This window comes from Equus caballus, chromosome 11, assembly GCF_041296265.1.
Source record: "Equus caballus isolate H_3958 breed thoroughbred chromosome 11, TB-T2T, whole genome shotgun sequence".
Lineage (NCBI taxonomy): Eukaryota > Metazoa > Chordata > Mammalia > Perissodactyla > Equidae > Equus > Equus caballus.
The window spans coordinates 61229549-61242673 of NC_091694.1; the positions used below are offsets into that span (position 1 = coordinate 61229549).

A 13125-nucleotide genomic window follows, 5' to 3' on the forward strand; every position below is an offset into this window, starting at 1 on the left:
TTTTATTCTTCCTTGTCCTTCATTTTCTTTGCTGAGACATTCTATTTTTTCATTTGTTTCAAATAAGTTTGTGATTTCTTATTGAAACAGTTTTATGATGGCTGTTTTAAGGTCCTTGTCAGTTAATTCTAACATCTGCATTGTCTCTGCGATGGCATCTGTTGGTTGTGTTTTCTCATTCAAACTTACATTTTCTTATTTCTTTATGACAACTGCTTTTTGATGGAAGCCTGGATTTGGGGTCTCACAAGACTCTGGGTCTGATTTAAACCTGTGTCTCAGCAGGCTTGCTCTTTGGCATTCCACCTTGGCATGGGGAGGGAGGTTCCTCTCCGCTATTGCCAGGTGGGGCTGGAAGTGCAGGTTTCCAATCTGGCCTTCACTGACACTTGGAGGGACTCCTTGCTGCCTCTGGGTGCAAGTGGGCATTCAGGCTCCCCAGTAGCTTCTGCCGACACCACCCTGGCTGGGATGTCTAGTTATTGCTCCCTACATGGTTTCCCTTGACACGGGGGGTGGGATGTGGTCTTGTTGCCACTGAAAGGTAGTGCAGGTCCTGACTCTCCACTTAGGTCCTCCTGATACCTCGGAGAGGAGGGGAGGAGTGCCTTCTTACCACCCAGTGGGGGTGGAAATCCAGGTTCCCCTCTGGTTTCTACTAATGCCATGTTGGCCGAGAGCCTCCTTACTGCTCAGCTCTCCACTTGGCCACACCCGTGGAGCGGGGAGGGGGACAGTGGCACCTCTTTACAGCCTAGCATGGGAGGAAGTCGAGGCTTTCCACTCAGCTTTTGCTAGCAGGGGTGGTTGTAGGGCTGAAGTTTTTCTGTAGTTTTGGCTGGAGTAGAGCCATTGTTGTCTAATTTTTCGGTCTTCCAAGGCTGCCCTTTTCCTTGTCCTCTGGCTAGAGACAGCAGGCTCTTCTTGGGGTTTTGTCTGTGCCCAATGGCATTTCCAGGTTGCCTGCTCCGCCAGCACCCAGTTTAGGATAATGAGGCAAAAAGGAAACGCGGGGAACTCATCACCATGTTGTTACTCAGGTCCCGAGGTCCCTAGCAGAACTTTCAGTCTGCTTATGCTTGTCTTATATATAATGCCCAGGGTTTTCAGTTGTACCTAGCCAGAGGAATAGGGAAAAGTGTGTCTATTCCATCTTCGGGGGAACAGAAGTCCCCTGTCCTGTTTTCATCGCAGGCTAGGGGGCCAGCCTGGTGGTAGCGGTTAAGTTCGCACCTTCCGATTCTCGGCGGCCTGGGGTTCACCCGTTTGGATCCTGGGGGTGGACATGGCACCACTTGGCAAGCCATGCTGTGGTAGCCATCCCACTGACAAACAAAAATGGCAAGCAATAGGATATATTGGAGCATATGAGGAAGCCATTTGGTATAAACCTAATTCGGCCTGACTTTGTTTTTCCAAAAGGGCCTGACTGTGGCCATTGAGCACACATTGCATATCTGCTTAGACATTTCCTATGGCAAGAACAAAGGCCCTTGAGATAAAGGTGCAACTTCCCCCCACATTAGCATTTCCTTAGGGATAAGCATTTTTCCTTAGGCTAGGAACTGATTGCTGCACTCACCTTTGACCACCCAGCTCACCTGTGACCACTCAGCTGGAGACAACAGACTGCCACCCTGCTGTGTTCACTGAGACAGAAGACCTACCTGCTGTTTCCATCAATCGCTGTGCCGACAGAGCAGTCTCGCGACTATTGTAAAAGAGACATTTCAATCCTATGTGAAACATCCTCTCTGGGGGTATATAACCAGTCTCTGCACCCCACTTCTTTGGTGCCCTTTCTTCCTTCGGGAAGAAAGGCCCCGGGTTATAATCCTCAGATTTAAGCTCAGAATAAACTCACCCAAATTTTCATTTATAGATTGGTTATGGATTATTTTCATCGACACCACATATAAAGCAGAGGAAGATGAGCACGGATGTTAGCTCAGGGCCAGTCTTCCTCAGCAAAAAGAGGAGGCCTGACAGTAGTTAGCTCAGGGCTAATCTTCCTCAAAAAAAAAACACCAAAAACACCTCCAAAAAACCAAACAAACACCGTAGGCTGTAGTCCTGTGCTAACCAGTAGGGTCTATTTGTATAAAATCCTAGCTGGGAAGTTAGAGTTCTTATACTTGCATTTGACAAAAGATCCAACTCAACCTGGCTACAAAAACATTGGGATTTATCATCTTGCTTCTAGAGTGACTGCAAGCAGGACTGAAGTGTGGGTTGGCTAGTGCAATGGCTGGCAGGCCTAGAAAATTAACCCTAAGAAACTGGCTCCGTCCTGCCGTAAGGACTCAGCATCACGTTGGGTTTGTGAGTGGAATACTCCCATTTTGTGAACTGGCGAATAGGAGTCTGGAGTTTTCAGAACAGTGGAGGGGCCAGGAGAGCGGACGAACGCCTGTGACACCGTCAAAGGCAAACATGCTGCACGGACTATTGGGAAAGGTAGCTGAACACTTAGTGTTTCCGCCGCATGTCCAGATTGCGCGGGTACTCGTGAGCACTTCCACGCTACACTGACGACCAGGGGAGTCGCGGCAGCGCATGTGCAGCGGCCCGGCACCTGCCCGTGGGACGGGGGCGCGCGGCGCTTTGCACGGCGGCCGGCATTTCCGCACGAGCGCGCCGCGCGGCCCGGCGCCGGGGAGCAGGGCGGCTGTGGCCGGCACCCTCTTCCGCTGCACGTCTCTTAAAAACGTATTTGCAGGAGCTGCTTCCACAGGCGGGACGGGAGCCTCGCCCCCACGGCGCCTTCCGCCCCGACGCGGCGCCCCTGTGGGCCTCCGGTCTCGACCCCGCGGCGCGGGGCTGCGCAGAGCTCGGGCCCTCCTCCCTCCGCACTCCGCCGCCCGCGCCCAACCAGACCGCACGGAAGCCGCGCCCGGCCTCCCGCTTCAGCCGGAAGACGGAGGGCGCGCGCGCTTCAGACCGCCGAGCGGGCCTGCGCGGCGCGGCGGCTGGGATTGGGCGCGGCCGCGGGGCGGGGCGGTGACGTCACTTCCGCGACGGGAGGCGAAGCGAAGGCGGCATGGGCCCCCCGGCGGGCAGGTGCGTCCGAGCGGGAGGGGCGCGGCGGCGAGGCGCGCGCGGGGCCCTGCGGGTGGGACCGGCGGGTGCGGAGGCCGCGGGGACCGGCGCCCCAGCGCCCCGGCCCCGCCGCGCCCTGGCTGTCCTTGGGCGGACGCGCCCACCCTGTGGTTGCGAAGCGTGGCGAGGCGGCGCTCAGCAAACGGTACCCGGGGGCTTGCCCTTCTGTTCCCTTCGGTCTGGTGACTTGGGAAGCTGCTTTTGAAGCAAGTTCTGGCTCCGTATGCGCCTGTGTCCGTGAGCGTGGTGCTTGCTTCTCGGAGTAGAATTGCCAGAAAGTGCTTTTCTCGTCTCCCAACCTGTGTGGAGGGGAAGCAAAGAGGAAGTCAGTTTCTAGCAAAGTGGCAGATGGCGAAAGGAGTCTTTAGCTTGCTGACACAGAGAATTAGCACAACTGATGTAGTTCTTCAGAAGGAGAGGGAGAGGAATTACCTCTTTTAAGCACCCGGCGGAATAACTGCTGTGGATCTCGCTTACTCCTCGCGACAGAAGGGTAAGGTGCGAGCTGGCGCCGTCGCTTCTCAGCAGAGCTCTGGAGGCTGAGATGACACACAGCAAACGATGGGAGAGGCGGGCTTTGAGAACCGGGCCTCTGTGTAAAACCCACTTATTCTAGTGCAGGGGTCGCCTTTGAAGAGGTCCTTGTTAAGTGACTTACGTTGAAAAGGTAATCTGGAGCCTGGCTGTGACAGCTTATCAACGTACAGAGGCCCCCACTGTTCCCTAAGGTAGTGGGGCTTTTATTTCTCCTGAGGCTTGTGAGGAGAGGGATGGAGATGGAAGGAAGGGCTAGGATCGTGACCGTGCCTTGGTCAAGGGTGACCAGTAAGACAGTGCTCCTTCTTGCTGGGATTCCCCAGGATGGCATACTGTAAGGTAGTGGGGCTCCCCGAGAACCTCTGACTGCAGTGTATGTAGTCCTAAGAGGGCTTGCTTTAAGGGAGGGCTTTATAAAAATGGATATATGTAAATTGTGTTTTGCAGATTTAATCCTTTTTAGGAAACAGGGCTATCTAGTTTGTTAAATTACTTTGCCTTGGGACATTTGGAGCTTCTTTGGGATTATGTATTTTCTTCCAGTATGCAGGGTGGGTGGGGGTTTCTTTTATTGTAGAAAAGACAGACTCTGAAAGAACCGTTTGTACTGTTGGAAAGGATCTTTGTTGTAATTTTCTTCTGGTTGTAGATTGATTAGGGATGTGGTAGGAACAGTAAAACAGGACTTACCATGTGCTACTGTATGGCATATACTGTGCCATGTAGCCAAGAGGGAAGTACTGTTTTAGTTCCATTGTTACAGATGAAGAAATTGAGGCTCAGAGAAGTTAGATGATGTGTCCAAAGTTGGAAAATCTAAGAGAGACAAAAAGAGGACAAAACAAAGAGGACAAAAACAAAGTCAAAGGGGGATATTGGGAATGTAGAATGCACCAAGAAGAGGGAGGAGGGGACCAGGGGGTGCTGGAGAACACCAGAGGGAAGGGACATTTTCTCCTTACGGTGTGGAGGTTCTTGCTGGGAGGGAAGAGCAATTGTCTTCAAGGCAAAAGCCTGTCGTTTTATCCACGTGTCCTGGGCTAAGGTCAGCACAGCTGGGCTGGGGTCCTCTGGGTCCTGAAGCCTAGGTTTGGAACTCTGCTGCCCCGAAGTACTGGATTCCTGATGTACTTTGCTTCGAAAGAACCTGACGCCGCACACAAGTGTGCAATCCACATAAATGCAAGATCACTTCACATCCAGAGGTATTCTTGGCTTCATAAATGGATCTATTTCAGCGTTCTTTTAGACGTACATTCCTATAGTACACTGAAAATACTCGTTTCATTCAGATTTGCAACTATATGTTTGCACAAACGGAGCTCTGTGCCCTAGGCAGGGGCATGCAGTGTGCCATCCCCACCGGATACACTCCTCTTTTTCTCCACTCTTTAAGAACTCTAATAGTTAATATTTATTGAGTGTTTATTATGTGCCAGGCACTATGCTAAGCATTTTAGTGGATTCTCTCAATCCTCACAATAACTCTGTGAAGTGCGAACAATTATCTTCATTTATGGATAAGGAAATGGGCTCAGAGATGGTAAGAAATTTATCTGAAGGCACAGAGCTAGTCAGAGCAGAGCCAATTCCATGTCACTCCCAAAGCTAGTGCTTATATATGTATTTCATTCCTTCCTTCCTTCAGTTAACGGGTATTTGCCAAACACCTTCTCTGTACCAGCAGTGTGCTAAGTGTGGGGGATACAGTGATGGCCAAAACAGACACAGCCCGTCCTCAAGATGCTTTTAAGTCCAGCAAGGGAGATAGAAAATAAAGAGTTACAAAGTAAATATTAATTACGATTGTGGTGCTTGTGGTACGTGCTGTGGAGGACGGTGGAGGGTGCTGTGAAAATATATAATGGGGTGATTGGCAGCGGGAGGGAGTGAGGAGAGACAGGGGAGGCTTTCCTGAGGAAATAATAATTTAGCTGAGACCTTGAGGACTGAGTTGGAGTTAAATTGGGCAAGGAGAAGCATGAAGAGCTGCAGGGAGAGGGAAGGACATGTGTGAAGCCTCGAGAATAGGAGGCGCTGGTGTCTTGTTACTGAAAGATCTGCATGGCTAAAGGGTCAGACAGAAAACGTGGGTAGGGCTCTTATCCCGAGAGCAGTACTGCTCCCCAGTTTTGGTTTATTTGCTTCTCAGAAGATATAATCAATGCCACAGACCATGTATATTTTTCAGCTCTGATTAGAGTCCAGTCTCCTTCAAACGTGGTTAGACCTCTGGTTAGACCACAGGATGGGGACTGGCGATGAGAGGAGGGTTAAATGCCTAAATGTGAGACTTAATCTGCATTGGTCATTTGCACTGCAAAGCTGAATAGACAGGAGTGCCAGTATTGTTTTTCATCGTATCTGTGTTTGGTTTGCCAAATGGTTTAGCAGACGTTTTTTAGCTCTGCTCTGGTCCAAGCCCTGTGTTAGCGACCTAGGATACAAACATGTTTGAGAGCACTCTTTCTCTACGATGCATGATTTAGTTGATGTTTTATTTGCCTTCCGTTTAAGACGCTCCAGTTTTATCAGCAGTATTCTTCAGCATCTGTTTATCTTGCATCTGCCCTGTGCTAGGGGAGGTTCCAAGTATTTTCGCCATAAGCATCTTTGCTGTAGACGTCTTCGCCGCAAGCATTTTGGCTACAAACTTTTTTACCACATAACTAATTGGCCGTAAGGCAATTTTGCCATAAAAGAGAAAATAACTGGTTGACAGTTTGGTTTCATTTCTCCACTGATGCAGGCTGTATAAATCTTAGCGCTTAATGGTGTATACAGTGGCACAGAGTGGAACCCACGTTTCCCATGGAACTTTGGAATGTCTGTCTGCAGACATGTGACAGTGAGCCAAGAACAGACAGCAGTGCAGAAGGCTTTCACAGTGCAGCGCCACGCTCAGTCACAAACATGCAGGCTGGGCTTGGGAACCTGCTGCCTCTCTCAATGATGGAAGACGTTTTAGCGAAAAAGAAAAAGTGTGATGCCGAATGAGGAGCTACCTCAAGCAAAAACAGTGTAATGCTATAAACAAAAGATTTCGAAGACAAGCACTTAGGTACAACCCACAACATAAAATCGATTGTTTGCACAGTATTGCCATAAATCTGCACACATTTTAAATGTATTCAAATATTTTGCATTTTGCAATAAAGTCTTTTGCTATTCATTTTTCATGTTTTGTTGTGTCCTTTTTAATGTCCCTCTTTATTTTTTGTTTTATCTTTTACAGCAAAATTGCCTTACGGCCAATTAATTATGTGGTGAAAATGTTTGCCTCGAAAATGCTTGCAGCAAAGCTGTCTATGGAAAAGACAGCGAAAATCCTAGACATGGCTAGGAATGTAGCATGAGCAAATAGGCGTGGTCTCTGTCCTCTGTCCCTGTGGAGCTTAAGCTTCCACTTGGGACTGGAGGATGGGGAGTGAGGGAGGGAGTGAGAGAGATGAGGTTGGAGGGGTAGGCAGCGGTCAGCCCACGCAGCCCTCATAGGTCACGCCAAGGATCTGGGGCTGGTCCTGAGAGTGGTGGAGGCCGTTGAAGAGTCTCGGTCAGAGGAGGAGCGCCAGCAGGTCTGTGTTTGTAAAAGACCGCTCGGCCCCTCAGTGGAGGCAGGAGTTGATGGATTTGAGAGCAATGTTGGAGGCAAGATCAACGGGGCTTGGTAATAGGTTCACTGTGGGGTGAAAAGGGAGAGGGAGGTGTCAGGGCTCATTCTTCATTTTCTGGCCTGTGAGACAGGAAATCCTGGCGGGAGAGTTTGGTTCAGTGTGAATAGGACATCTCTGAGAGGATTCATGGGAGATGTGGCAAAGGCAGTGATGCAGAGCGCCTGGCACTTGGAGGGCAGGAGTGGTCAGGCTGTAACAGCTCTGCTCAGGGAGGAGGATTTTTCCCGTATTGGAGCCATCAAGACAGGAAAGTGGCAGTGAGGTGGTCCAGTAGAGAGAGTAGAATTTCTTACATTTATGCTAGGGAAAAGTTAAAATCTGCCAGCCTAGAAAATGGTCCCACAAATGTGGAAAGAAAATAGTTCTATTATTGAATAATTATTAAGCTAGACTGGGATGCAGCACAGGTAATCTGCTAACGAGATTGCAAAACCAAAAAGGTCCCACCATTTACAGTCCATTCCATACACGGTCTCAAGGTTAATGGTAATGTGTGCTTCTGTAAGAAGACTTGACAGCACCATTTGCTGTCCGAGCTTTCATAGCCGATCCTAAACTCACCTGGTCATTGGGGTGGCCGTCTGTGCTAGTTAATTGCCTTATCTGAAGGAAAAGTAAAAGCTCTCTAATCTCTGTGAGCAGGTGGCCGAGGCGCCTCGCTAGACTCCCGTGGATGGAGCCGAGGCACTGTCCTCCTTGATGCTGGCATTTAGGGGATGGGTCACAAGCCGTTCAGAAGCAAAGCCTGGGTTTTACCAGTAGCTAGAGCTAGCTTATTTAGGCTTTAAAGAGATTGGTGTACATATGAAAGGGTAGGAGGAAGGATTTACAAGTACCGGTTTTTCAAAGAAATGCCCTTAAGAAAAAGGGAGGAAAAAAGATCTCTCTTTTGGCAAAAGGGAAAAGTCAATTTTTTAAATTTCCTTATACTTACAACACAGTAAAATGTTCTACTGAAGCATACACAGTATGGAGATTATTTTGGAGATGATTTTTATTTATTTATTTTTTTTTGAGGAAGATTAGCCTTGAGCTAACTGCTGCCAATCCTCCTTTTCGCTGAGGAAGACTGGCCCTGAGCTAACATCCGTGTCCATCTTCCTCTACTTTATACGTGGGATGCCTGCCACAGCATGGCCTGCCAAGCGGTGCCACGTCCGAATCCGGGATCTGAACTGGCAAACCCCGGGCCACCGAGAATTGGAACATGTGCACTTAACCGCTACGCCACCGGGCCGGCCCCTGGAGATGATTTTTAAGTAGGTTCCATGTAGTTGTGCATGGTTAGGACGCCCTCAAGTGGTCAGATCTAGCCCATAATTTCTTGTACATTGATTTAAAGAAAAATGTAGATCCAGATCCTTCTGGTTTCCCGCTAAAACTCTTGACTCTCTGGTAGTTAACCCTCCCAGGACTTGTTTTGTCTTCCTTAATGGCAATAATGTTGTTTCTCACTCCTACCCAGTGTTCAAAAACAAAATTTCACTGAGTAATTTTTTTTTTTTTTGCTGAGTAAGATTCGCCCTGGGCTAACATCTGTCACAGTCTTCCTCTATTTTGTATGTGGGTCCCCACCACAGCGTGCCTGTAGATGAGTGGTGTAGGTCCACGCCCGGGAGCCAAACCCAGGCCACCGGAGCGCAGTGTGCCAAACTTAACTACTAGGCCATGGGGCCAGCCCCTCCACTGAGTAAATGTTAAAGATTGATTGGCTTTATCCAGTGGTTCGTGAATCAGGCAGCATCCTGTCTGTATGTAGCAAGTAGAAAGGAGCTCCAAGGAGCTGGACGAAATGAGAGACTTCTCTAAGCAGGAGGGAGTGGGAACAAGGAAGTTACGGTAGAAAAAGTAGCAGAAAGTGGATTGGTTGTGGTGAGGTCACTTCCTTGAGGGGGCGGTAGGGGTCTGTGAGGCAGATGACCTCACTAGTGCTGACCAGGTGCTTCCCGATGGCCTGGTTTAAGAGTCCATTTCTGGGAGAGCTGAAACTGTGATTAAGTCTCAGTTTGGCTTAGCATAAGTGACTTCGTTTGCGGCCTGTTGTCTTGTTTTTAACACCAGTTATACATATGTGAGACCTTTCTTTGGTAGGTAATGTTATGACTTTATTGCAAAAATGAACTCTCTGTTGACATATTCTGGAAGGCTATAAACGTGGGGATGAAAATCGAAATTGAATGGCATGTAAATTTAGGTTGGAAGCGTCTTGCCACCCACCAAGGTAGGAAATTCAACAAATTCTTTTTGATTCTCTCTGAGCTCTCCCATTTCCCTAAGTTCACGGTGAGCTGAGACTCTGCCACTAAACTGCTTCCTGGAGGGAAACGTCTGCTGATGGCAGCTGAGCTGGTTGAACGTCGCTTGCCCGTCGTCAGAGCTTGTCTGCTGTGGTTAGCCCTTATTGAGTGATGTCGTGTGTGTACTGGGAACACTGAGTTTTGAAGGAAGATGTAAATTTTTCCAGGCTTATGTGAGTAGTGCTTAGCAGTTGTTAAATTGGAAACTGTATTTTATGGGTAGGGAAATTGGGGTCCAAAGTGGATAAGTTCTAGCGTGGAACAAGAAGTAAATGGTGGTAGCATTTGGACATTTGACTTTGACTCCAAATCTGTTGCCCCACCACATGGGAGCTGGAGTGATTTGCGTGTCATTTGTAGTGCTTGAGGCCTCGTTTCAGCAATCTAGATTGATGAAAATTCAGGTTTATTGGTTCATTCAGGTTGAGAGGCGAGCGTGCACACTGCAGAAGGACGTCCCACACAGGCAGGCGTTCTCACTCGGCTGCACAGATGGGCGTCAAGGACTGTCTGGGTCTCCTGGGATCCTTCATAATTTACTTGTATAAACTGTGTATGAGCAAAGACAGCAGTACTCAGGTTTTCAAGGAAATCTGTACTGAGAAAAGGTAGAGAACCCCACCACTCTAGTAGGTTTTTCAAAATCTCAATATATGAGTATAAAATTTTTGGTACTTAATTTTTCTCAGATAATGCTTCTTCGACAGTAACTCTCCAAAAAGTTTGTTTAAAAAAATAACATTCAACTGCCACTTTATAGGATAACGTCTGTTACATTTCTTAGTACGTTGCATGTGGTAGAATATGGCACTGTGTAGAAGCATCTCAATGAAAAGGGGAGGAAAAAGGGAAGGTTGCTTTGCTGTTCACTGGCGGATGAGGAGAGAGAAGGAAATTGATCTCGTTAGTCTGGCCATCCTAGGATGACCTGGGCACAGCAAGGAAGAAGATTAATTTGTCTGTTTTCTTTGTTCCTTCTCTTCACCCTTTCTGACATTACCTACCATCTTTCTAGATAGATAACCCAGCAATTATAGTGATAATTGCTATCATTTGTAATCCTTCCTGCAACCGTGTAAGGCAGATATTAGACATATTTTGCAGATGAGGAAACTGGCTGAAATATTAAGTAAGTTGACCAGAGATACTCACAAACTTAGTCTGGTTATTGGTATTTGAACCAGGGTCTGCCTGGTTCCGGTTTGCTATATTAATAAACGTGAAATTATCATTCACACCTCTCATTTATATCTCAATAGAAAAATGGTAGGTGGCAACTTGATCATAGGCAAAAAGCAAGACAGACTTAAATTTAAAGAGAAATTATTTAGTGGGGAGAAAAAACACTGAATTGTAAGAAACAAAATTTGGTTTTGTATTGTGTCAGAAGGAAGGTGTGGCTGACCAACTGTGGCGGCTGACACCAGGCCAAGGGCGCTGGATCAAGTGAGGAAATGTGAATTCTTAGAAGAAAGTTTCACAATGATCTCGTATCTTTTTCTTCTTCCCATAAACTTGAAATTAAGGATAATTGCTTTTTTCCTTCAACATTTTAAATTTAACTTGGCACAGACAACATCTTTTTTTTTTTTTTAAGATTGCCACCTGAGCTAACAACTGTTGCCAATCTTCCTTTTTTTTCTTTCTCTTCTTCTCCCCAAAGCCCCCCGGTACATGGTGTTTTATTCTAGTTATAGGTCCTTCTGGTTATGCTATGTGGGACACTGCATCAGCATGCCTTGACAAGTGTTTGTGCCTAAGATCCGAACCTGTGAAACCCTGGGCCACTGAAGCAGGGCGTGTGAGCTTAACCACTCGGCCCCCAGGGCCGGCCCCACAGATAACATCTCACAAGGGATGTCTTTTGAAAGTCCCTGATTGATATGCACTATTTGATGATAAGGCATTCAGATAGGATTTGAGAGATATAATTTCTGTTTAAGTTTGTTTTTATCAGAGTTTTTATTTCCAGCAATAGAAAAAATGCTATTAAAAAGTCCTGGTATGGCAGAGAGGGAAGGTTGGCAAAGCTCTTCAAAACCAACTATAACACAGCACAAAATTGTCGAAAACAACCATTTCAGAAGTCTGGAAATTAACCAAACACATACAAGTTGAGAAGCATTTGTTCATGAAAAACCACTGAATATTAGGTATGACCAAGGGGCGTCTGCGGCCTTCTTGCCTGGGGCTGCTCCCCTCTCATCCCCTTAGCTCCGTCAGTGCAGTAGTTCAGCCAGCACAGGGCAGGTGGTGAAGACCAGCAGTCTCAGTGCTGACGGGGCGAACTGTGTGGAACAAAGGAGACAGCAGAAACCACACCCAGGAGCTTTGTCAATAAGGGTAGTGATCTTGGTGGCAAGTGAGTGGGGAAAGCCAGCAGCTTTGCCAGTCTGAGGTTGTGGCCCTAATTGGGCAAGCGATGGACCAGTCGACTAGCTAGAAATTTGATAGAAGTCTGTGAGTGAGACAGCAATAGACAGGCGTGATAAACTCCCACACATCCCCAATGACGGGGAAGCTACACGTATGAGCGTAGTTGACCCGAGAGGGCCCAGACCATGCACATGTCCCGGGATGGCCTTGTGTACATACAGAGGAGATCTTGAGGGTCTGATGGGAAGTAAAAACTGAGCAGGATTTGAAAATTGCCTGACCTTTGGATATGCTTCCTGTTCCATGCACAGGTCCATCTGCAAAGGGTGGAAGCTGTACTTTTTTGAGGAGTTTGGATGCAAACTCTGACATGCAATTGGTTGGCCACTAAGATATTCAGATATAGAGTTTACCCAGTAGGAATCCGAGCATAAAAATAAGGGGACCGGGGGCCGGCCCGGTGGCACAGCGGTTAAGTTCACATGTTCTGCTTCTCAGTGCCAGGGGTTTGCCTGTTCAGATCCTGGGTGCAGACATGGCACCGCTTGGCAAAAGCCATGCTGTGGTAGGCGTCCCACATATAAAGTAGAGGAAGATGGGCATGGATGTTAGCTCAGGGCTAGTCTTCCTCAGCAAAAAGAGGAGGATCGGCGGCAGATGTTGGGGCTAATCTTCCTCAAAAAAATAAATCATGAATAAAAATAAGAAAAAAACTGAGCAGAGGCATCAATGGCCATTTACTGTGGGTGAGACGAAATCCATAGGTTTAGTACAAGCAGGTTACTAAACAAATAAAAAGCCCAGCAAGGATACCAGTCTCCATAAGGGAAAATCAGAATCTGGAGTATTTACAATGTAATATCTAAAATGACCAATATTCAACAAAAGAATTCATAAGACCTGAAGAAACAGGAACTGTGACTTCTACTCGGGGGGAGAAAGCAGTCGAGAGAAGCTGAGTGGCCCAGACGTCGGGCTTAGCAGACAAAGCCTCCAGAACAGCTCTTATAGATGTGTTCAAAGAACTGAGGGAAACCACGTTTAAAGGACTAAAGGAAAGTATGACATTGATTCTACAAACAGATAATCTCAATAAAGAGACAGAGCATATAAAAGACAACCAAGTGGAAACTCTGGAGTTG

General features: G+C 47.5%; 1 protein-coding gene across 39 annotated transcripts in view; it reads left to right on the top strand.

The window, feature by feature from the left end:
• Positions 1 to 2583: 2583 nt before the first annotated feature.
• Positions 2584 to 13125, top strand: part of DHRS7B (dehydrogenase/reductase 7B) — a 64536-nt gene continuing 53994 nt past the window's right edge. For 8 of the 39 annotated variants that reach the window (XM_023653691.2, XM_070226640.1, XM_070226625.1 and 5 more), the window contains exon 1: positions 2987 to 3060. Coding sequence is in view for 4 of the 39 variants with exons in the window: in XM_070226626.1 (XP_070082727.1) it covers positions 4762 to 4841 (80 nt within the window). In the remaining 35 variants the exon portion in view is untranslated. Of the gene's footprint in view, positions 3245 to 3264; positions 3593 to 4433; positions 4842 to 13125 lie in introns of those variants that run through there. The other 31 variants (XM_070226633.1, XM_070226642.1, XM_070226637.1 and 28 more) reach the window with 17 other exon arrangements.